Consider the following 25,420-nt stretch of genomic DNA (forward strand, 5'->3'; position numbering starts at 1 on the left):
TACCGACAACATTTGTATATAATTGTTTTCCGTAAGACTAGGAACTTTTCGGAGACCATATAAACCGTTTTAACCCTTACAACTCCTCCCATTTCCTTCCTTGACCTTACTTCCGTCCTCAAATCTGATCAAACAGCTGGCAAGCACCTTATTAAAAATTCTGTATACGACTTTAAGGCTTTTTAAAGATTTTTAAAGCTTTTTAGTTGAATGCCCAAACTACTGTTAATATTTAATTTACCAAATTTTTGCGCTTCGAATCTGCAAACATGTGGCAAAAGTTTAAAAGTTTTTTGTTCAGTTTTGTATTCAAGTATCAAACCAAACGGTCCATAAGCTATATTTAGATCGCTTTAGCATTTACTGTGATATAGTTGGTATACTGCAAGCATGTCATTTTGTTGCGCCACCCAAATAAGTTGCAGCCGTTGCTTTTCACCATCGTGGTTAAGTAATATCACTTCAGGATACCAATTTCTGTTGCTTTAAATATACTAGCACACGTCAAATTTGAGCAGAAAAATTACAGAAAGTGCAAACAAATAGAGGGAGAGAGAAAGCGAGAAGAAGGGTGAAAAAGTACAACAAATGGAAGTTTCATATTTTATAATCTTAAACACTTGTATATAATGACAACTCTCTTACTGCTTTCCCAGTGTTTCTGACTAAGGTCAATTACAAATTAACTATACTCACCGCACATACGTGTTTATGTGTATGTATATGATTGGCCAAGTTGAAATAAAACACAAATAATTAATTTATTTTATATTCACGATTAACTAAAAATATTTATTCACGTCATTGCATCAGCGCATGCACGTTTTGTTGACTTATTCCTCCATATCCATCATATTACAGTAATTATTACATGGGATTACACTGTAGCATGTATGTATGATTTTATGTTTGTTGTATATAATTCTACAATACGCATTACAGCTTACTTTATGCCTATATAACTGGTAAATACAATGTAAAGTAGTTACACATATCAAATTCATTATTTATGTATATGTATGTGTGTGTATGTGTTTCTATGTGTACTTAAAGCAAACACAACAATAGCGAAGCAAAAATAAATCTTCATCAAATATTTTTAATTTTTCCATTACACATTTCCTTCTGGAATTTTTATAGTTATCGCATGTGTGGGTATGTATGTGTGTAGGGAAACACAAGCAATTTTTTCTGCAAGTTATGCATGAGTATGCAAAATGCATTTGTGTGTTTGGACTCATAACTACTGAACAGCGCTGCGCTTGCTTGCAAGATTATATCATTTCTTAATTTTATATAATTTATAGTAAATTTACTTTTTAGCTTACTTTTAGTTTATTTTTTACAGTTTATATCTTAATTTGTACATTATTTACAATTAAATAATAATTTTACCAGCAGCCAACTAAGACTTAGCAAACTTGTTTTCATTTTATTTTATTTCAAATTATTTTATTATTAAAAAAAGGCATTTGCAAAATGGAAGTCGGGTAAAATATATTTATAATTTTGTGTAATTTTTTCCGGTTTAATGCAATATTTTTAATATTTTTTTTAAATCAACTTACTTATTTTTCGTAATATTTTTAATATACTTATTTGTTTTTAACATTTTTTATTTTCTTTTCAATTATTTCACTTACTAAATTTATTTTAGTGTCAATTTTTTTTTAATATTTTTAACACATACATACACACTAAATTCTTAGCTATTAAATACATTGCTGACACTTAGACACCTATTCGTACATTTAAAAATGCTCAAGTCTATGATTTGCGAAAACTTTGTTTTATAAATACATACTTTTCCCTTACTATTACTATTTTAATTACATAATAATTTTTATAATTACACAAAATTTTTTAATGCATAATAATTTTTTTTAATTAATTATTTTTATATATTACTGCTTTATTAATACAAAACGCGCATTTGAAGGAGAAATGCGGCCAAGCGAATAAATAAATGTACAACGAGTTTATGTATACATGTGTATTACAACGAGATCCTATGCATGTAAGGAAATAAATCAAACTAAAAATTCAGAAATTAGCATTAGCTAGTCGCTAAGCTGCTACTCTCTATTACTTGCTCATTTTCTTCAAAGTCACTGGAAACTGTTTGTCTCTCTAACCGCAGTCAACATAAAACTTTTAACTACAAATCCTACATATTTTCTTAGCATACTTAGCTGCTTAGCTGCGCTACACACCAACCCGCTCGCTTACAGCTTCAGCACTAGCCTACGACTAAGCGATAACTTAAAATAAGGCTTACTTATTCGCATATAGCAACTACGATATATACTTAGACTTATCTGCAAATTTTTCATGAAATATAGACATGTATACGTGTGTTTGTATCTACGCTTGTATATGTAATTTAGTATACCTAAAACCTACGCACTAACCTATATACGTTGGGGTTAAATAGCAGTCAAAAAATTGTATTCTTAAAGAATTCCTACTTCCTCCAAATGTCCATAAATATTTATATCATATATATGTGTGTGTGTGTGTTTTAGTATGTGCATATACTATATGGCATACAACTACTAAACTATATTATTGCCTTACCCTGCCCTGGGATACTACACAACTGCCCGCTAACGCTTTCACTCTTCGGACGCTTCGACGCATCCGCGCGCTCACTCACACACAGCTCAATCTTCGTGTGGCACTTCGGCGCTCGCTTGATGCTCCAGCTTTATCTTCATAAGCGGCGATTCGCGAGTGGGCGGATAGGCGGCGCCAGCACCAGCAGCACTTTCAGCATTGCCAAAGAATTCACTGGGGAAGAAGTCTTCGAAGCGCGGACTCTTATTCACCGATTTCTGCAGCAAACCATTGGCGATTGCTTCGAAATCGATGCCAGGCGGTAGCGTTTCGGCGAAACGTTTATTGAACGCGTAATTGGTGGCGTGCTCTTTGTTCTTATAGTGTGCGTAAGCTGCCGCCGCCGAATCGGCCGCCGCAGTCGCTGTGGCCGGCATCTTTTGGGTACTGCCGCTGGACGCGCCAATGGAGCCGCGCGATTGATTGCCATATTGGCGCGCTTGCATGGCCTCCTTTAGTTCACGTTCGCGTTCTCTCTCGCGCTCACGTTCGCGCTCACGCTCTCTGGCATAACCGGCGCCGCTCTGATGCATTTGACTGGCGCGCGTTGCTGCTTGCGCTGGCATCACATTCAAACCGGGTATACCCATTAGGCCGCCGAGCGCGCTCAGATCGGGCATGTTGTCGGAGGTGCGTCGTGCGTCGGCGTGTTGTTTGGCATTCGCCGCCGATACTTGATCTTCAATTTCCGAACGTTGTAGATAGGCTGGCGATTTGTACATGTTCATTGTTTGCGAAATGGGCGATTGCTGTTGTTGTGACATAATTTGGCGGCGCAGTGTTTCGGTCATCGTGGAAAGTGGGCTGGGCGAGTCGGGCGGTGCGAGTGCGGCATTCTGTGCGGCCAACTTGGCGGCGTTATGATAACCATTGGCGGCAGCGGCTGCTACTGCTGCATTACCAGCGGCGCCGAAAGGGGAGCCCTGTGAAGTACAGAAAAAAGTAACCGAAAATCAATGATTTAGCTATTTTCTATTTTGGAATTATTTTTATAAAAATATTTACAGTTTTTTTCAAATAACTTAAAACTTACCGCTTGCATTTGTCCATTGGCGTACACATGTGCTAGATCCTCTTTAATTTCACGATAATCTCTGAATACAACCGCTTTGATAACCGAACGTATGAGCTCCTCGGGCCACATGCCGAGCAAGATGCGTTGTGGGCGTCCGCGTGCTTTCGGACGTGGATCGGTGCCGCCATCCAGGGAGGGTCCCAACATATTATGCACGCGATTTGCATATAAAACGAAAGTGGGGTAGGGTATATCATATTTGCGTGCTGCTTGCGATAGCGAGAGACCCTCTTTCAATACGCTGAATATGGCTTCGGCCATTGCCTCAGGGCGCCACGACTTTAGGGGACCGCGTTCACGAAACCGCAATTGTTGCACAAGGTTTTGCTGATTCGTATTCCAACATTTTTGCCACATCGATTGCAACTGATACTGATAGCTGTCTGCTGAGACAATGCAGTGGGAAGGAGAAGAGAAATTCGGAATTTGAAATGTCGAAAAATATGGATTTCTTGTGATAATTGCTACAGTTTGATAACTATTCAAACAGAATTACTTAAAAAAATAAACGAAAATAACTTTATGGTTTTTGTGAATAATTTAAAAGAAAAATCGTATTTAATTTTGGTTCAATTTTTATTAAAAAATATTATCAATGCTTTTAACTAACCGGTTACGGAAGATGTCGACGCTGCGCCCATCCAAGGATGTCCACTTTCAATCATTTTAGCCTGCAAAGAAATGTTAAGATATGTTTAGAATTTTTTGCTTACCAAAGATTTATAATATTGTAGATATATATTTTTTATAGAGAACTATTACAAATATGAAATATTACTTATTTGGTTAAGCATTTTCTTCTCGATTTTAGAATTTTTTGTACGGGGTTAAAAATTTATATAATAGTTTGTCAAAAAAGTCTTGCGGTATTGTTATTGAATTTTCAATTGTTCATAAAATTTGTTACAATAATGCGATTCAAGTCAGGTATGCGCCGTTTTGTTTGATGACGCGTTCCCAACGAGATGCCAACTTCAAAATGCCCCTCTCATAGAAGCTCGCTTCCCTATTGGCAAAAAACTCGGAGAGCCAATTTTCACAGGACTCTCTTGTAGCCAACTTCAGACTACCAAGCGCGTTCGCCATGGATAGAAACAGATGGTAATCACTTGGTGCGAGATCCGGACTATATGGTGGATGCAAAAGAACCTCCCATCCGAGCTCCCGGAGCTTCTGGCGCGTCACTAAAGATGTGTGTGGCCTGGCGTTGTCCTGATGGAAGACAATTCGGCCTCTGTTGATCAAAGGTGGCCTCTTCTGCAGGAGTGCTGCTTTTAAGCGGTCCAGTTGTTGGCAGTACAGGTCCGAATTGAGCATTTGGCCATAGGGGAGCAACTCATCGTGGATTATTCCCTGCCAATCCCACCAAACACACAGAAGAACCTTCCTGGCCGTCAATCCAGGCCGCTTCACCGCTTTTCGACCACGACCGTTTGCGCCTTACGTTATCGTAAGTGACCCACTTTTCATCGCCAGTCACCATACGCTTCAAAAACGGGTCGGTTTTATTGCGATTCAGAGGAGATTCGGATGCGTCGTTACGGTCAAGATGTTTTTTTGCGTCAATTCGTGGCACCCATACATCGAGCTTCTTAGTGACTCCAAGCTTCTTCAAATGGTTTATAACGGTTTGATGACTCATGCCCAGCTCTTGAGCGATGCTACAGCTGCTACTATGCCGGTATATTTCGACCAATTTAGCGATTTTATCGCAATTTGCGACGACACGCCTTCCGGAGCGCGGCGCATCTTCGACCACCTCTACACCATAAAAAAAACGTTGAAACCAATCAAACACGTGTTAGCGTGAAATGAGCTTTCCAAAAAGGTATAGCATGACCCGATGCGACGAATAAAACTAGAACTACGCGCTCTCAGCGCCAACTAGCGAAAATACCGCAAGACTTTTTTGACAACCTATTATTAAATATATATGTATGTAAATGATCTGAATAACGAGCTGAGTACATTAGTCATCACAGTCCATCTGAAAATATAAGGACTAGTCTTTCAGTTTTTGAAATATCAATCTGTAATTATGCAATCTTATTTGTTGGAATCGCCAATATCGGAGCTGCCTGACTGATCAAAATCAAGTTCTTATATGGAAAACTTTTTTTTTTTTTGGCAAGATGTCTCCACGAATTTTCACATGGATTATTGTTCAAGGCTACTGTATAATCTTCGAATAAATATATGGTGAAATTAAATTTTGAAAAATTACAAAATATGTACATCCCTCCAAAATATTGCAAAAATATTGTATGAACCGAAGGTTCATTTTCTCAGGAATCGGTAACTGAGTCGAGTGGCTGCAACATGTCAATTTCAAAATACAAAAGCAGCCAATGACCAGAACCCTTGGTCAACCGAATTGACATCCCAAGAACATTTTCTTTTAAGCTATCCTTTTAACAAAGTTTATCACTCAACCCTGCTGCTCTCGAAGTATTATAGAAGCGAGTCTGCTTAGAAGTATACGTATATTTTAAGATAAATTAACAAAATTTATCTCATTTTTCAAATTTTTAGTCATCGTTTGCTGAGTGCAAAGATACCGTATATTCAAAACAAAATTAAAATTACAATTGCTCCAAACTTTTAGATATGAAAACTGCAAAAAAAAATCAAAAATACAGCTTAAGTAAATAATAAATAAAATTTTAATGCAACTATGGTGCCACATATTAATGAAACAACAACAAAAACAGCAAAATGCTTGTAGAAATGAAACCACAACAACACTTACGCCTGCTGCCTATATTTTTTCAGGCTACCGTGGGAGCGTCATCTTGTTTTGTAAACGGCTGCCATAAAGCAAAGTAGCATGCCCCAACAAAAACACACGAGCCACATATTGACCTTTTCAAACAAAAGGACATGTGTCTACGTGTATGGCAGGCGCTGTACTCAACTAGGCGCAGCGCTCATCTCAGCTGCTCAACGGTGTTCGACCTTTGCTGCCTTCGTAGTTGTAAAGTGTAGTTTGTAGCTTGTTTAGACTCGTTCGCGCGCTTGCCATAAAAATGTTTCCGACTTCTATTTCAATTATTCATATACTTTATGGCTTTTTTACAAAGCGCCAATGGTATGCACGCACACACACGCGCGCGCTCGGCAAGTTTGGCGAGTATGTGTGTTAACATATGCGGCTTGGTGGATTTGAATATGAACAGTTGGCGCTTTGTGGCAAGCAAGGATATTCCAGGGGTTTTATACAAAACATACAAGCGTGTGTGTGTATCTGTGTGTTAGCGTGAGTACTTTTAAGCATGTTTACACGCTGTAAACGAGACGTGCTACAGCTGCTTCCACACGCCTAATTTCAAATATTTAACGCAACATTTCTCAGCCTCCTAGCGAAAAATAAAGATGCATGAAAAATGTTTGCTTATTTGCTTATGTGTGTGCTAACATTTTGCACACTTATGTAGCAATTTCGGCTTAAAAAACGCACATAATTTCTTTTCAATGAAATATGTATGGCAAGCACGTGATCATGTTTATGCTTAAATTAAACAACAACAAAAAAGCGTAAATATTTTCGCTTGTCTATATTTATGCGCTCAGGAACTCAGAGTAGGCAGCAGCGCGCAGGCGAAATTGCTAAAAAAGAACAAAAAAACAAAAACTCTGTTGAAGCATATGCAAAAAGTGAGCGCTCCTCGGTACTAAGCGCGGAATAACGGCTACAAAGTCGAAAGCGGGTTTTGAACTCGAGGCATGCATGAAAAAATGGCCGCCCCATTGGTCAGGCGCGCGAAGGCGTCACTAGCCGGCCATGCAGCGCAGTTTATTGCTTTCCTTTGCAGACATTTCGTTGCATATTTAACGTCGGCACGAAACGAACATCAATTTGTTGCCGCCACAAAAAGCAGTCAACAATGTAATAAAGTAGTAAAGCAACTAAACTATTATACCTATTTGTCTGTATGTGTATGTGTGAACATGCAACACACCAACACCGCCTCACACAGTTTTTATGCGCCACCTGCCACGCTGGAAATCCTTTTTGTATTTTTTGCGCGCCTTCCTCATTTTGCTTTGGCTTATCCTGCGAGAATAGAGATTTATTTAAAGAGGAATTAGTCGATTCCTTGCTAAGCCATTTCCGTTTCTACACTTTAGTATGCACTTTTTTGCTAAATTATAATTCTTTTCGTTTCGTTGCACCGCCTGTATGCAAATGTTGCACGTTTATTAATAAATTTCACAGCAAATAGCATTGCCTCAAATACACGACGCGAAAACACGAAACAATTGAGTCGTGAGCATAACAATGATTCTTGTTAAATTCGCTTCGGCTTTTTTATAATAAAAGCGTATAACAAACGTTCGCTCGCGGCGCTTAACTCGGCTTTCACAACACGCTTAGCATTTAGCCGAACGGAAATGCAGGCTTTTAGGCGCTAACACCGGCTGCGCAAACGGCCCGCATTTGTTGTTGCTTTTCTCCATTTAATCTTTGCTGGTTTCTTGCTTGCCAAGATGGCTGGCTTACATGGGACTTGCGGCAGCGGATGTGAATTTTAATAGCACTTAAAACTTCCGTTATTCACAGAAAATAAAGGAGCCCAACAAAATGGGCTGCAGCCGACATTCGGCTTGGCCGCTATTTTGCAATGCTAAACTGAGCGTGTAGACCAATTGTATTATGTCAGAAAAAAATATATAAGCCACCCTATCTATGTGCTTAAATCTTATACATTATTGTCTTAAGTGTCTATTTATTCATTAATTATAATACAATGTAACCGACACACGCAAATGTAATTTAAGTTTCTTGTTTGCCGTTATGTTTTCCGCAGTCGAAAAAGTTTAGCTTTGTACTTCCAAACCGCTTCGCTGCACTTTTTTCAAGAGAATGTTTGCGTAAGTGATGAAAGCTTTAAGGCTTTAAGCACTTATAGTTCTTGAGCTTTCACGAAGCTTTGCGTAACATGAATTTCCAATAATATTTTTTTGAAACCATTATTAAATGGAATTTGACTTCTGCATTGAATATAGCTTTCACACTATTTTCATTAAAATATATTTGAAGCAGCTTTTTAACATTATGAATTTTTAACAACATTTCCTTGGACACAAATAGATTTCCAAATTTCACTTTTACATATGTGTTGTATGAAGCTTTTGCCCCTTTTTTTATTAAATTATGTACGTACATCATAAAATATTTAGTCACTAATTGAGCTTGCGATTTCACAAAGCTTTGTGTAACTTTTAAATTTGAAGAAAAAGACTCATCGGATAATATTACGTTTAAAAACTTGACTTTTATACAGTATACATTATATGTTGTCGTAAATAATTGAAGATCCACTTAACTCAAATGGAATTAATTTTGTTGCCTTATTTTAGTATTAGCTATCATGCAGTGGTTTCCAAAGCTCTCAACTGAGATTTAAGCAAATTCAATAATTTAACCCTATAATAATAATAATAATAATAATAGTAACCCTTTCTTTGAATAATATTTTAATCCTTAGGAAAAGCCATTCTTCAGCGGTTTCTTCGAAAGCTCTCCGATAAGACTTGAGTAAAACTATTATATTAGCTATTTGAAAGATATGGTTAGCTGGCAGCGCTTTTGACTCATAAAAAGCTCCGGCGGTTTCTTCGAAAGCTCTCAGTAGAGCTTTCAGTAAAATTAATGCGCAATTTTGAAATTTATGATGAGCTGGTAACCCTTTTATTAAATATTTCTTGAAATTTTACAAAAAGCTATTCTTCAGTGATTGCTACGGAAGTACTCAGCTGAGCTTTAGGTAAAATTAAAACTAATTAATAAATTTCAAAATATTAAAGAATCAATTCATGATGATTTTAAGTCCAAAAACAATTACGACTTGTCTCTAAAGCTTATAGAATATCAGTTTACCTAAGCTTCCCTATTGATGGCAACCCCGAAGCTTAAGTAATGAAAGACTCATAACATACTTAAACTTCTGCATCATTATCTTTTTCACGCTACCGACTCACTACCGACTTCTTTTTTACACGCTTACATTTAAAGCATCATAAATAAATATTATATTGCCTTAATTTTGCATTCCGTTATATACACAGTATCACTTTAATTAAATAAAATTAAATTTCATTGAACTTGATCATTCATTTCCGTTATCCATAAGTGCATCAGCCGTTCGATCTGCCAAAAAGTTTCGACAGCGTACCGCGTTCCGTTGCAAATTCTTGCTTGCTACACGCCGCATACCTCTTGAGTCCCATTCGCCTTACTTAGCACACATACACACACACACTTGCATAAAAAGAATATTAATGTATGCAATCTTAATTTATTTCATTGCGAACTATCACTTCCCCTCCCAGCGCCTACATCGTCCACATGAACACCCACAGAACGGCCATGCCGCAAGACTGCAAAGTCTTGGAAACTACAAAAGTTGGGTGCGGCGACGTTTAAATTAATTATTTATTATGCGATACGGTTCTTCTTATAAAATTAATGAATGGAATGAGCTCAACAGCAAACAATATAAAATGACTCTACAATGTTGAAACAGTGAAACGGGAATGACAAAGAAATGGAGCAATGTAGAATGTATGCAAAGAGAGTATGAGAGAGAGAATGAGCTCAAGGTGCATTGATATTCGTGCTGGTAGTTCGACTGTGACCAACTACTCGTGCTTATATAGGCAAGATAACGTTGTTGCTGCGCTGAATGTACTGACGCCATTGAAGAAAATGCCGCTAAAACTATCAGGCGGACATGAAAGTCAGCTAGAATGAAAATCAGCAGAAAAAATGAGTACTATAACCATTGAGGATTGAAATGATTGTACCTACATACGTACATATACATATGTGTATTTATATACCATATATAAATGAATGAAGTATGTAGCCTAAGCGAAAGTTCAAAAACTCGGAGTGAAGGAATAGAAATATATGAAAAATTTGTTGTTTTACGTGAGCGCAAGACTGGGCAGACAGCAAGTAAGGAAAGTGAGCGATGAAGTCGGCGGCGAAAACTCAGATACTACCACAGATACCTAAATGTGGATGGGAATGAAGTTATTTTACAAAGGCACGGTGTCGAATAGGAAGAGGATACTTATTTTCTACACATAAATATGCATACATGCATACTTGTATTTATGCGCATTTCGTATGAGCGCGTACTTAGTTTTGTAATTTTTTATTGGTAACAGTGGGGCGCGCTGGACAGCTCCATGGTGTGGCTATGCTTGCGGTGGCGGAAGGCATAACACGATGTGTGGGCGGTAATAAAATATAGGAATCGAAAATGAATAATAAATAAAGTGTTATATTATATGAGAAATAAAAAACTTACGAGTAAGCCGATGCGCGCTCAAACACACGAACACCTACAAAGAATATATATACATAGGTATGCGAGTGTTTGGACACGTACTCTACATATATATGTATGCGGATATACATATGTATAAAGTGCCACTTGCAAGAAACCCTATTGAAGCCAAAGAAACCACTTCGCAAGATAAGGCATAAGGATAGGCGCCAAGCATACATACAGACATACATTCGCCACTGGATATTGGCTTATGGCAGCAGCACCGCTGGTTACTTATACGCCATGGAGTACGGGAAATGGCATTAAAATTGCATTAGTTTCGAGAAGGCACGCGTAAAATTGTGAATTTATACTTATTTTATTATATTTTATGCGCATTGATATGCACCAATACAATCACACATACTTACATATATTTGTAAATACTTTACTATTAAGGCACATTGTTGCATGTTTTACTACGGTCGCAGACGAAGCAGTGCCAGGCAAGTTATTGCCGTCTGCTCAAGAAAGAATAATCAATATATGTTATGGAAAACTGTGGCAAGCGGCAAAGTTAATTAAATAAAATACTCAGAGGAGGATAGATGAATTTATGTAGCTAGCATTGAAGCACTTGTAATTTATTATTTAAATTACCCTTATTTGTATATGTATTGGAATGATATTACGTAGTATATAAATTTTAAGCCAACAATATATGAATGTAAAAGAGTTGCTGCCGCTACGAAGCTTTGAGAACTAAATTTTGAATTAAGCGATGAAAGAAAGCAAAGATGCATATTTTTCCCTCTGACATCGATTATAAGTCTCTAGAATTAAAGTATATCGCAAATAATTTTCTATGAATTCATGTACATATTTCTGACACCAAATCAACAAAAGTCATGAAAATAAAAATACTTTATGGTTTTGACCCATTATTTTGTGAAACAAAATTGAAGTTTTCTTTTACGGTTCTAGGTTAGAGTTTGTGCTCAAATAACTTTTGACAGAGTTGATTTAGCAAAAAAAATATTATATACGATCTTTTCACAGTATGTAAAGAAAAAAATAAAAGCTATTTTTTACCTACTATAATACTATGTAGAATGAATATATTTAGAGATATTTAAAATTAAGAGACCTTTTTAAATGGGTCGTTATATAATTCAGTTTTGGTTAACTGCGCGTCCAGTGTTCAGATCAAAATACCTAAAGTTGCGGGTAGTACAACTTTTACAATAAAAGAACCATAATAAATAAACCATAAATAATTATTTTCGTAAAAAAACTAAAATATAACTAAACTTGTACCTCAGGCACTTCACGTAAACTTTAGATAAAAATATAGATAAAACAAAATTAGTTCTTCCGTCGAAAAAATAAATACTAAAAATAAACTAAAAATAGTAATATTTCAATTATTTGAACAAATTGTATCACCTTTCTTCAGAATAAGCAGAATTTAAGCAAGAGAGTATTTTATTATATTTCGAAAAGCATTCAACGCTTACCAAATTTTGCAAGGCAAAATCAAATGAACACTGTACAAGTGAGCTAAATGTCCACATTGTACTGTTATATCTGCCGGGCGTCATCTCACATATGCACACAATTGTTTATTTGTACGGACGTACCATTATTTATTTGTGCCACTGTGTTTATTGCCACAATCATATCTGATTAATACATTATATTGGGCAGAATGTTCGCCAGCGTTTTGCCGCAGCTAAGACAGCGCTGCTGCATGCCCCAAGTAAGTAATTAATTCAAAACATAAGCACACTAAGTAGCTAACAACAACAAATACACGCAACACTGCGTACTTTTGTGTGTATGTAAACACTGCGTTTGAGCGCGAATATTCGAGCAATATGCGTATATAAACATCTAAGTATTTTGACAGCGGCCACTGACAGTGTTGCAAGTGGCACATACAGTGGGTCTTCGATGGAAGTTACAATTGTTTTATTGAAAAAGCGCGTGACGAAATTTTTACGGAACTTAAGCAAATGCATATGTGTCTTTTCAATAAAGATTTTTTTGGTTAAAAGAAAAATATTCAATTTCTAGTAGATTCTTTGCTTCAAAGCTGCTTGGTTCGCTTTACATCCTTTAAATTATCAGCACACTCACTCATATACTTACACACACAAGAGTTAATCCTCTGGCCATCTCATTACGCATTGTTATTGTCATATGACAACTAATGCAAGCAATTTGAAGTCTTGTGGGGCTCCTTCGGGTTATTTGACTTTATCAGCTGTGCACACTAGCACATAATATACTTGTATATACTATATACAAAGGTACTCGTACATTCAAGTACATATATACCTAGGTACACAAGCGCATCACTGAAGCAGAGAATTTATTTAGCCAGTTTGGAAATCGTAAGAGCATAAAGTTAGTTGCAATTAGCAAATATGACGTTAAACATACATATATAGTATATATTATTTAACCCAAATTTCGTGAGATTATTTTGTCAAATAAAAAAAATGTCCATACAACAACTTAACTTTTATTGATCAGTTTATATCACAGCTACATGCTATAGTGGCGCGATATCAGCAGTTCCGACAAAGGAGAGGCTTATTGGGTACTCGTAGAATAGAGCGTCTCCAAAATATCTCGAAAATTCGGGGACTAGTTAGCATATCTATAGACGCAGATGGCAGTGCTTAAATCGACTTATCTCGTTACGTTGAGTCTTTATACAGTATATATACTTCGTCGCCGTCGTTTGCTTCTGTTTGCAACGAACTTCGTGGCAAATTTCATATACTCTGTGCGGGCTTGAAACTTATGTCAGGAGTCTAAAAAAGTAGTAAAAATTATAAAGACGGTAGCTTGCACATCATTCAAAAACAAGATGGCGTTCTTCAATAACATCTGCACATCCACAAATGCATAAATATACCAGAAAATTCACCTAATCATAGCATGCACACACAAACATGCATGCATTACTTACTACACACTTCTATATACTTGGTGATCATATTCGCGTTTCCATAATATTGATTTAGTCCGCTATGTCAGGTACTTCGCCGCTCTGTATGTGCGCGTGCATTATGTGTTTGTTTACCTTCCGCTCGAGCTCAAGTTTGTTTCATTAGTATTAATATTGTTGTATACAGGTATGTTTGTATGCAATCGCATAATGATATCAAAATGTAATTTTCCTTCCCTTGAACTCTCCGTCACGCCGCTTTGTTATGGTAGCTGTGTGGACATTGGTCTATAATATTTTGGGTAGACATTTAGCGAAATCCATTTAGGTATGCACACTCACATACACATACACCTCTGCTTTGTGATGTGTGTATTTTGGTGTATCAAAATTCGTAAGCAAATCATCGCGTTCAAAATTATCTATAACCGCCAGTTACGGGTAGCTAAAGCACTACAAATGCAAGTCAATCGTTGAAGGTTTAACATGGCGTATACGTAACACTGCTAGTTGCACAACTGGACGCAACTTTTTAGGCAAAGCAAGCATGTAACATTTCAAACAATGCCAAAGCTTAAGTTAACTTTTGCTGCTCTAATTTATAAATACATTCGAACGATATAAAAATGTCAAGTATATTTCTGAGACATGTTTCCTGTATAATATAAACTCAGCTTTTTTTGATTTAAATAGATATTTGTAAGTAAAAGATGTGTCCTACATAGTACATTAAATTCAGTGCGTACCGTTCCCGATATTTTTCCTCCACACAGGGTATATTTTGCCATACCCTGTAGAGCGCACGGGAATTTCTATAAATTTTATATTATATCAGCACGAACGCAGTCAAAGAACTCGCACCCGAAACAGAAAATTATGTTAAAAAATGGAACAATGTCAAGACTTAATCCAGATGATCACCTTCAGACAATGCCCTTGAGGCAAATGAGGCTCAACAGATGCAAAAGTTATTTTAAGCGTACCAAGTCACGTCTCACCATCCAGTTGCTGTAATGGTTTGATGGGCAGTCTAGTACTATAAAACCATTACCGTTGAAAAAAGGGAAAGGTGTACAAAAGGCTATCTAACAATTTTTTGTTTTGGCTATAGAGCGTTTTTGTTGTAGTTTATCATGTATTATATTTTTTTCAAGTTAGTTAAAGAATAATTTATTTTATTAAAAGTGACATGTGCGTAGAAAATTCTTTATTTCGAAAACTTTCTATCCAAGCTTTAACAAAAAGTTCACGTGTTCAAGCTCTCATTTACCTTTAAGTGTTTATTGATTTTGTTTTTATTCTTTATTTTTTCCATATAAAAATGTTCTGGGGAAGCAAACAGTCTAACCATACTTAAGTACAATTAGCTTAGCATACTTAAAAGTTATAGGTACAAAGCAAACAAAATTAAATAAATAAATTTAAAAAAAAATGTTCTGAAGAAACAATGTTAACTTTTAAAATATATACCATATGTTTGCTTTCGCTAAATATAAACTATGAACAAATGGTGTAGGAGTACGGCCCTAACTGCTGATCTTTCCAACTTTCCAAATATTTATTTATTAGTTCTTAGGAAATTTCAAAATAGTTCTAAGAATATTTTTTTTATATTTTTTTGTTTATAGTTTTCGCCGTGCAACAACACAAAAACTCTTTCTAGATAAATAATTCTTATGACATTCTCTAAGTACGCAAATAAAAAGTTGCCATTACCGAAATAACTCGAAAATTAGCATAACGTAAAGAAATTTGCATAAGTAAGTCACGCTAAAAGTATAAAATATCGAAAAGAACTCAACAACAATTTCCATAAGCTGTGCGCCATTCACTGCGTGCATTCTAAATTGAATGATCAAATTGATATGTGCCACATATTTGCACACTTCATTTTTTTATGGACAAATAATACATAACATATGAAAAAACCTGCGCATGCGTGGCAGCATGTGTGTCTAACTGTATGCAAATGATGTGGGAGTAATGATTTGTGCCAAAAGCAGAAAATCGAAAATAGAAAAAAGTGTCGACTCTAATTCCATCTACGTCATCGGTGTTGAAAATTGCGCTAAAGACTACCCCACGAAGACGAGTGCTAAGTGAAACGATCAGCAGGTTGTCAGATAACCAAAAGTGCCAAGCACAAGTGGCTTTGTTAATGTGATAAGTTAACGATATGTGGCTAAACGCCTTAGCACATGCTATATATCTTTATACATATGTATGTATTATATGTTTATATGTATGCATGTGTGTGTGGCATGCGAAAATACTCGCGCATAAAGAGCGAACTAGTTAATTGGAGCTGTTAAATGCGAAAACCGCGTAAGTTGGTGTTTAATTGCTTGCTATTTATTGCCTAAAATCGATCGAAAATAAACAGTTACACCGCGAGCACAGTAGTCGCAATTGGCGTATGCGTGTGTGCATGTGTATGAGTGTGTTTGCGCAAATTAACTGGCAATAAGTCGATTTGGTCGCAAAATTATGCTCTTGCTGCATATTTAGTCCAACCGCTACAATTTTTTATGGCATTTAAGAGTTATTATGTCGTAAATGCCATAAACAACATACAGGTGTGTATATGAAGTGAAGAAAATTAACTTACGAGCCGGTTCGTTAACTTTAGAGCATATACTTTTGCACGTGTTTTGGCATATTATGTCTGCGCACGAATTAGGCAACATACTTAACTATTCGTGTTTCATAATGTGACTTCAACTTATTCAAGTTATTTGCCGCTTCCCTTATATGGGAACAGCTGTTGTTTCGGGTGAGAGGAGTGCATTTATTTTATAATATCAAAAAAAATCATTAATATAGAATGAAAATGCGGCGTTGTTATAAATTTTATTTTTTAACACTTTGGAAAAAGGTTAAATTATTTTCGAAATTCATAATATATAATTTCGAAAAAAATTTAAAAGTCTTTACTTTATACAATTAAAATGACATATTTTTTGAAACCCACGATAATAAAAAAACCATAAATAATCGATTAAAAAAATTTAATTAAATTCTAATTCTCAAAAATAAATTTTCGAAATATATTTTCGAAAAACTTAATTGTTGAAGAGGTATTTTCTTGTAACCCGTAATTACCAAATATTCAAAAATAAACGATTGATATAAATCGTAGTTATAAAATCTTACTCTATGTATAATAAAGTTCAACATAAGTTTTGAATAAAGTAAAACTAATGCTGAAATTTCCAAAATAGAATTTTGAAAAACTTCATTTTTCTCAAAGTATCCGCATGAGAATGATATTTCTTCAAACTTTATTGATTTAAAATTCAAAAATAAACGATTTGAAATAAGTGAAACTTTTTTCGAAACATCAAAAATGTCGAAAAACATAATTTTGAAAAGTGTCTTGACTGAGACAGCGATATTTTTCTAAAACCGGTATTGAATAAAGATTATAAACAAGCGGTTTAAAAATTATTTTCGAAATTTCAAAAAAAATGTGAAAGTCAGCGGCATTATTTCGGCAAAAGTTCTGGACTGTGAATTTCTGGATATATGACAAAGACTTTAGTTTAATTTTTGAGGTCTAACTATAGTACTTGTCAGAGAAAAATTCTGTGAACCTTCGACGATCTAAGCATGATCAGTTTACACTTGAACTTTTATATTTTTTTGCTGTAAAATCATGTGCAGTAGACTAGGGCTATAAATCGCTAAAATCGGACCACGATCGTAACTCTATTTCGGTATATGTAATTTATTCAACTTGTAACTGTGCATTTGGCCATTAGCTACTTTACACGATTGAAATAAATACTCTAACCACAATCCGATGAATGATTCCACAATTCAGGGTACGCGTACTCAAAGCATGCTCGCGGCTTTGGGGTAACTTTTCGAATGGGCTCTGCGCCAACTGGTTTTATTATATTTCGAACGCTCGACACTAAGGCACTGCATTTAAATCGAATTTATTTATTGACATCAACAAGCCTGAAACACACACACATAAAATTGTAATAGATACAGGTATACTTGTATATACATAACGGCTGTTGCAGAAATGAGAGCACAAGAAAGGAAAATAATCGAAAAAATTTATAGATAATCATATACTAAATATTGCCGCCTTTTAATTAGTGGCTAATTGCTAGTGTTTTCTCCAGTTTTTCTTCGAACAAACCTTATTACTTATTACTTTGTTGTGTTTCGGAATTACAACTGCTGTTTAATTGCAACAAATGACAATTACGGTGTTTAAAAAATTGCAAAAACAACAAAAACAAGTCAGTGACTATAAAATGCAACAACAACAGCAGAGAGATATAATAATAACAAATGCAATTGCAATCGTAATAATATTGCAAGAAAGCACACGCACGCGCACATAGTTATGTATATTAATATATTTATATATATATATATATGTATGTTGATGTGTGTGTGCACGTGCATCGACAAGTAGTAAATTAATGTAGCTTAACATTTTTATAGTTGCATGCGATGAAAGTAATTTTTTCCATTGTTTCTACCGAGCTGGTTGTTTTTTCTGTATTTTTTTGTTTTGTTTTTGTATTTTTTTCGCAAAACACCATAATCAGCGTCTGGCAAGTGCAGCAGTGAGCAGGCCGGCCGCAAATGCTGCCAAGCGCTTGGGTGCGATGGTTCGGGCGGAAGCTAGCGGCCAATGGTTTAATCAGAAACGAAAGCAAAACAACTGCAATAACAACAACAACGAATTGGAATTGTAATGCAATAAATAATTACACTTAAGTATATGTATAGGAAATGCTCTGCACACACACACAAAGACACCTGCACGAACTGTCTATGTTATTATATTATTTCACTTGAATGCATGCAAAACGCTGCAAAATGCATAGAAACACACACATGCATGTATATATGTATGTATGTCTATGCCAAAGTTTTACTTAAACAAAATTAACTTTATAATTTTTGTGGCAATTGCAATGGCAATGGCGGTGAAAGAAGGAAAATTCATCATTGCAAGCAAACGGCAGGCGAAACACAGAAGCAGTTACAAATGCGCACACATACAAGCACATTTCTATATGTATATATAAACTCACATACAATCATATATGGCTATACTATTCTGCTGTAATTTCTCGTGTTCGCCCCTCTTTTGTTGCTTTGCCACAGCAACAACTTGAGTAAGTCATTCAAATTGTTTTTGTTTTGTTGTTGTTGTGCGAGCACTTTTTATTTAACATATCATTTACCGTAGTTTGCTAATTTTAAAATGCATATTTTTTCTTTTTCTCAATATTTCTTGTACTTCCCTGTGCAATTTGTGTTTCTGTATGTTTTGTGGCATGAAAATTAACATTTTAGCGCAATTGCATTTGCATGTTGCAAGGTGAACGGATAATAAGGACTTGTGTGCAGGCAAAATTGCTGCAAAATTTAATGAGAGTGGTGGCAGAAATAATAATTTAGCAAATGTGCTTCTTTCGCTCTTCATTGGGGCTTCTTTCATACAATTTATATCCATAATAATCTATATTTTAAACAATTATTGTCTAATATCATAATCATCATCATTTAAATCATAATAGCAAACCTATATCTAAGAATTACCCTTTATTTGCATTCTTGTTCAATTTTAAGTGGGTTTCGATCCATTGGGTGTGCTTAAATCGAACTACAACTATATCCGAAACACTTTCATGCTAGCTTTGTATACATTTTTTATATTTTATAATTAAATTTAATAAATGCTACTTTTTTGTTCGATTCGCCACTCTCCATCAGCACTTTTATGAAGGATTTTTTTTTTTATTTATATCGTTAACATATGTTCGGATTCGGTTACAAAAGACATTTTTATGAAGACCAAATTTTTTACTTTTTATTAGATATTATAATTGTGTTGAAAATTTTGATAAAAATATACTACCTTCACTTAAATTTTTATTTGTCCATAGAAATTAATCGCAAGATATTGCTTGTAACCGTTACAGCAAGAACTCATCTGTGAGCACATAATATACACAAATATATCTGCATCCTTAATCATCTTAATTAGTAATTTACTAATGGTAATTATATATTGCTAGAATCTCGGTTGATTTCACCGTTTTGACTGCTGTACATAACTGTAAATGATGGGCACAATGCGCCAATTTAGCGAATACACGAATACATACATAAATTGGGACTTAACTGCATGTATAGCGGCTATAGCAATATGTTAGAATACCAAATTAGCTGTAAAGTGCACTAGAGATAACAAAGAGAGTACCATACCACACTTGACAGATGAGATAAGGCCAATTGCAGATAAGAACCCTTGTGAGTGTTAGTAGTATTAATATATAATATATTGCACGATATAACGGCTTTCCCCACAAAATTGATAAATATTTAGTATCTAAGGCGAATTCTTACTACATGATGGACACTTTGGTGACTACTGATTCCAACCTTATTTTCTAATTCTAAGGCCCCGCGAAAAACTGCCAGTTTACTGAAAACAATCTCAGATAAATAACTCAAAAACTGAGTGAAGAGTACGCGCATGTTTAGACAAACAGGCATGCGCATATGGGTAAATCCAATTAGCTCGTCACCAGATCATTTTCTATAAAGTTATATGTGTTTTTTAGGATCTCCGATCTTTCTTGCTGGACTGTGGCAAACTTATTATATCCTGCTCAGGGTCTAAAAGTATAAAGAACCAGCGAAGAAACTATTAACTAATTTTTTCCAAAATTTATTTTTATTGGCGTATAATATCGGCAAATTCGTAATAATAAATACAATATGTATATTTGATCATATGTATATATTATTTTTAAATATCATAGTCATCAAACAAATCAAAATCATAGAATATTTCTCACACTGTTTGGCAAACTTAGATTATATTTTCCATAATTTTACGCAGTTTAGAGAACATATAACTACATATATGCGAAGCTTGTTAGCTGGAGATGCCAAAACTTTGTCTAGCGCTGCACACAAACATAACGATAATAATTTTGCAAACTTCAAATATTTCTCAGTTGCAAATTTTAGCTTGCGCTATTCTATATTTACAAATTTTAATCCACCGAGGTAACTACACTTCCGTGCCAAATGTGTTTGATGAAAAACTGGCATTCAAAGCAATTTCACTTATCAACTCAGCAACCATAAAATCCAATAACACGAGTGAGTGTGTACAAAACATAAACGAAATAAAAATTCTAAAATAAAATATGGCAGAAAGACGCAAGTGCATAGAGCTGCCTGCATTGCTTGAAAGGCGCCACTAGGCGTATACGTTACCTGCAGCGCCAGTGCATTGTCTGTGCGTGTGTGTACAAAAGTAACGAGCCTACCTGACGCGTAGCAATATTTATTTGCCCACATATTTATATACATTGCGTTGTTGCAAATAAATTTCAAATGTCCAAAACTCGCACACACACACAAACGGACACGTAGTTGTGAGTTTGCATAGGCCAGACAGGCATACACACTAATCATCAAAATGAAAATGAAAAACTTATTAAAGGACATGAGTAAAAGACCGAGCAGATAAAATGCCACAACACACACATGCGAACTTATACGAATGAGGATATTTATATGCTATGCGTTTGCATGCGTGTATATGTGTGTGTGACCGTAAAGCAAAGCAACTTAGTTAGTATCAAAACACTTACATGCCACATTTTTTCATGGCTACAAACAAACGTTCGGCTGGTGCCGTTAGCTGCGTACTTGCAACACTGCTCCGGCAGCAGCTTGTGGGGCGCGCAACAAGCTACCCGAGCTCGTACATCACCTGTGCTCCTCATGCTTCTCATATCACTACAAAACTGGCAACTTGCAACTTATGTACAATCGCAAGCCGTTGCAAGCACCCAGTTGCAGTGCATAGTTTTGCAAGTTGCAACAACGCTGTCTCTTCAGCGATTTTATGTGTATGTGTGTTCTGACAAGAGTGGTGCACAATGCGGTGGCAACAACGGCAACGCCAACAAAAACAAAAGTGTATGCACAGCAATGGTGGAGCGCCAACGTCATTGCCTCTACCTGTGTGGGTATGCTTGCATGTACCTCGGTGTATGTGTACTGATGGTGCCCCTCGAAATAATATTTAATATTTAGAGAGAAATAAATATTAAATGAATGTGTTACTTAGAAAATCTAAAGGTATGCATAGAAGCAATCGCAATGCATGCGCCCATGTCTACCTGTACACAGATACACTCACACACTCATGCAAACATGCATGGTTACAAATACAGCGCTGTGTACTGCATGGATCGGCTGTGACAGTAACACTTGTATACGAGTATGTCATGAGTTACGGTGGCAGCAACCAGCCAGTCACCCGAATGACCCAATGCTCGCTGTGTGCCATTCGTAGGACTCTACTCGACTCGACTCTATTATACTATTTCGCTGTGTTTTTCGTTTGTCGTTTCCACATACTTTTTGTAGACCACCGCGTGCTCAATTCGCCAGTTGTGAGTGGAGAGGGGTGAAGGTGCAAGGGAATGTGTAAAGTTGAAACACTGCTTTTCAAGCGGTAAACTGGTGGCAATCAATTTTTTGCATACTCTTCACTTTTGTGTTGCTTGTTGTTAGCGGTGGCATGCTACTTTCTATTACTTTTGCACTAATACAATCAAAATAAAAGCGGTGGCAGCACTAATATATTCGCACGGCTAAGCCAACAAACCAACAAACCAGCAACACAAATCGTCAGCTAAGCAGCGTTTGAGCTCATAAGTCACCACAAACCAAGAAATGTTTGGTTGTGCGTTGTTGAAACCCCGCCGGAATTTGGTGTAATACTTAAAAAGGAGTGGGAGAAATATATTATGCAAGTTTCGGGAGCATTACATATATATTTTGTTCTTTTTGTTGGAATCTAGAGTCTAGCTAAAATATGTAATGGTGTCAACAATTAATATGTGCCAAAATGTATACTTAAGACCATTGAAGTAACGGTAAATTGTAAGCACATTTCATTTCACGTAAGGTAACAGTATTTTAAGTTGTGTATATCTAATCACTGTTACAATGGGGAATATTGAATCGAACAAGCAACTGGTGTAAACAACTTCAACCGATGTGATACATATATGATTGGTTTGCTAAAACTTAGAACCGAATATACGACTGGTATAAACTGGCAAAACCGAATAGAAGTTGTCGTTGAATCGCCAAATCTTAAATTAAACATAACTGGTATAATTTAAAAAAGAGTAGCAAAAAGCAAACTTTCATATGATATTAAAATCAACCTTGCACTGATTCTAAATTAGCTATTTAAAGTAATTTTTAACAGTAGAGCAAAGCTAAAGTCTTTCGAACCATAAATCTAAGACGGCTATTTCTTACTTCAGACTACAAAACATGCTATCAACTTTCTCATGGGGTATGTAGCTAACTAACACACATAAATCTTACACAATCTTCATCACCTTGCCTCTACTGATTTCCTTTCATATTTGCAATTTATATCTATTTCGTTTATACACACACAAACACATATGCAAACACCTCTGAACATATTCAAATTGCCACCCTTTGAAGACACAGGCAAACACACACGCCTAGAAATGCACATGTACGTTATATAAAAACTCAGGTGTATGGCTTAAACCTTATAAATTATATAAGACGAGCGTAATTTCTTATTTAAAATGCCATTAAATTTTTTGAATAGAAATTTTCTCGTCTTCTTCGTTATTTTTTAAGGTGAACAGGGTATGTTAGCGGTAAAGCGAAGGTGCTGTTGTTGGTCGTTTGTAAATCAAACGGTGAGTGATGAATAGGCATGACAATCCGCATGTGTATGTGTGTGTGTGCTTATAATAAAAAATGAATATATACATATGAAACATATAACGGTAATAATATTCAGTGCATTTGCATATTGACATGTGGTTAACTTGGCTGCGAATACAATGGATTCTTACATACATGTCTGCTCGTGTCTATGGACTTGTGTGCCTGTATTGGCATTCATTTACAGTAATTTAGAGTATTTGAAGCTCTGATTATTCCGAACAAAGCAAATTCCTGCTAGAACTAAGAACTACAAGGATTGGACGGCGTGAAAGTTGTTGAAGAACGTATGAAGTTTGTAGAGTTCGAAATGTTTTTATGGCTGACCATTTATTGCTGAGTATATACATACTTACATATATTACATTAAAATGTTTATTGTTCTTGCAAAATGCAAGTAAACTTAGCTTCTTTGTTGAACATAGTTTAAGGAGCAAAATTAATTGTTTCAGAATTTTCTAATTATTTTCAATCTGTTTTTGAAATATTGCGCAATATTTTTAGATAGAGGGGTTTAAAAAAACCAAGTGGCCACCTTATATCCTTGCTTACATACCAAGAAAGTGTTCACTAAAGCTTCGTATGAAAGCTCCAGAGATCTTAGTCTACATAAAAACTGGTAAACCATTTTATACTTCTGTAAGTTAGATAACTGCAATATACGCATACATACATATGTGTTATACACTGACATATGTATGTATAAAGGAGTATTTATATTGCCTTATTCATAGGCCTTCGCGCCTAAATGTAGGTATGTGTAGAGCTCAGAACGTCGAAGCGCCTCACGAAATTGCAACGTATGGGCTCACTGAAAAGAATTCATGAAATGTGTGCCTCGATGTGTGCATATATGTGTATGTATGCATTTTGCAATCGCAGTTCAAATAAGTTAGACGACTACTACCACGAGCTTTCGCTATTCACTTGTGGATTCTAGCACAAAAAAGTCTGTGCAAACAGTAATTCATTAAATATTTTTTATTCTAAAAGTTTATGTTTATACAAAAGCAGTTAAATACATAACGGGAAACATACATATTTATGCATCTGCATATATTGCTGAAAGCATAGTATATCTCTTCTTGGCTCGTTTTCACTAGTTATTCCTTTATTTTTCATCTAGTGGACATAAATTATTCAAGAGTATGGTAAATGAATGCAACAGACGAGGGTGGGGGGACATAAAGCGATAAACAGTGTGCTTGGCAGAGGCGAAAGGTTGAGTAGATTGCAAGGGAAAGGAAAAATAACTAAGATATAAATTCAGGTGCACAGAAATAAAGAAATATTAAATTGGAAATTAAATAAATTTAATTTAATTAATAAAAAAACTAAATTCAATTAAATTAAATTTAATTATAATAAGTTAAATAAAATAAAATAAAAAATATTAAATTAATTTAACAGCACGTATGTAGCTGTCATACAAAATGATCCATCAAAATCAAAGCCTATATTTTTATTTTACAAGATATGTCCACGATAACGGCGCACACTCCAAAGATATTGTTGAGATCACTATAGCATATAGCTGCCATATAAACTGATCGAAGCAAATTTAGATAAAGATCTTTGTATACCCTCTTCTGGGTTATTTTAAATGCCGATGAAGAGTATTATAGCTTCACTGGAGCCGAAATAAATAGTATTTCCGGTTTTTTTAGGGATTTTAGTACACATATAAATTGATGAAAATAAATA

General features: G+C 35.5%; 1 protein-coding gene across 5 annotated transcripts in view; it reads right to left on the reverse strand.

Moving 5' to 3' along the window:
* Positions 1-755: 755 nt before the first annotated feature.
* The window catches only part of LOC105232772 (protein bric-a-brac 2), a 77,061-nt gene continuing 52,396 nt past the window's right edge, over positions 756-25,420 (reverse strand). For 4 of the 5 annotated variants that reach the window (XM_011214595.3, XM_019992610.2, XM_049459318.1 and 1 more), the window contains exons 3-5: positions 4,302-4,362; positions 3,650-4,077; positions 756-3,539 (exon numbers count right to left, since the gene is read on the reverse strand). In XM_011214595.3, coding sequence (XP_011212897.2) covers positions 2,664-3,539; positions 3,650-4,077; positions 4,302-4,362 — 1,365 coding nt within the window. In that variant the 3' untranslated portion in view covers positions 756-2,663. The remainder of the gene's footprint in view (positions 3,540-3,649; positions 4,078-4,301; positions 4,363-25,420) is intronic. The other variant, XM_049459320.1, reaches the window with a different exon arrangement.

Source organism: Bactrocera dorsalis, chromosome 5 (genome assembly GCF_023373825.1).
Source record: "Bactrocera dorsalis isolate Fly_Bdor chromosome 5, ASM2337382v1, whole genome shotgun sequence".
Lineage (NCBI taxonomy): Eukaryota > Metazoa > Arthropoda > Insecta > Diptera > Tephritidae > Bactrocera > Bactrocera dorsalis.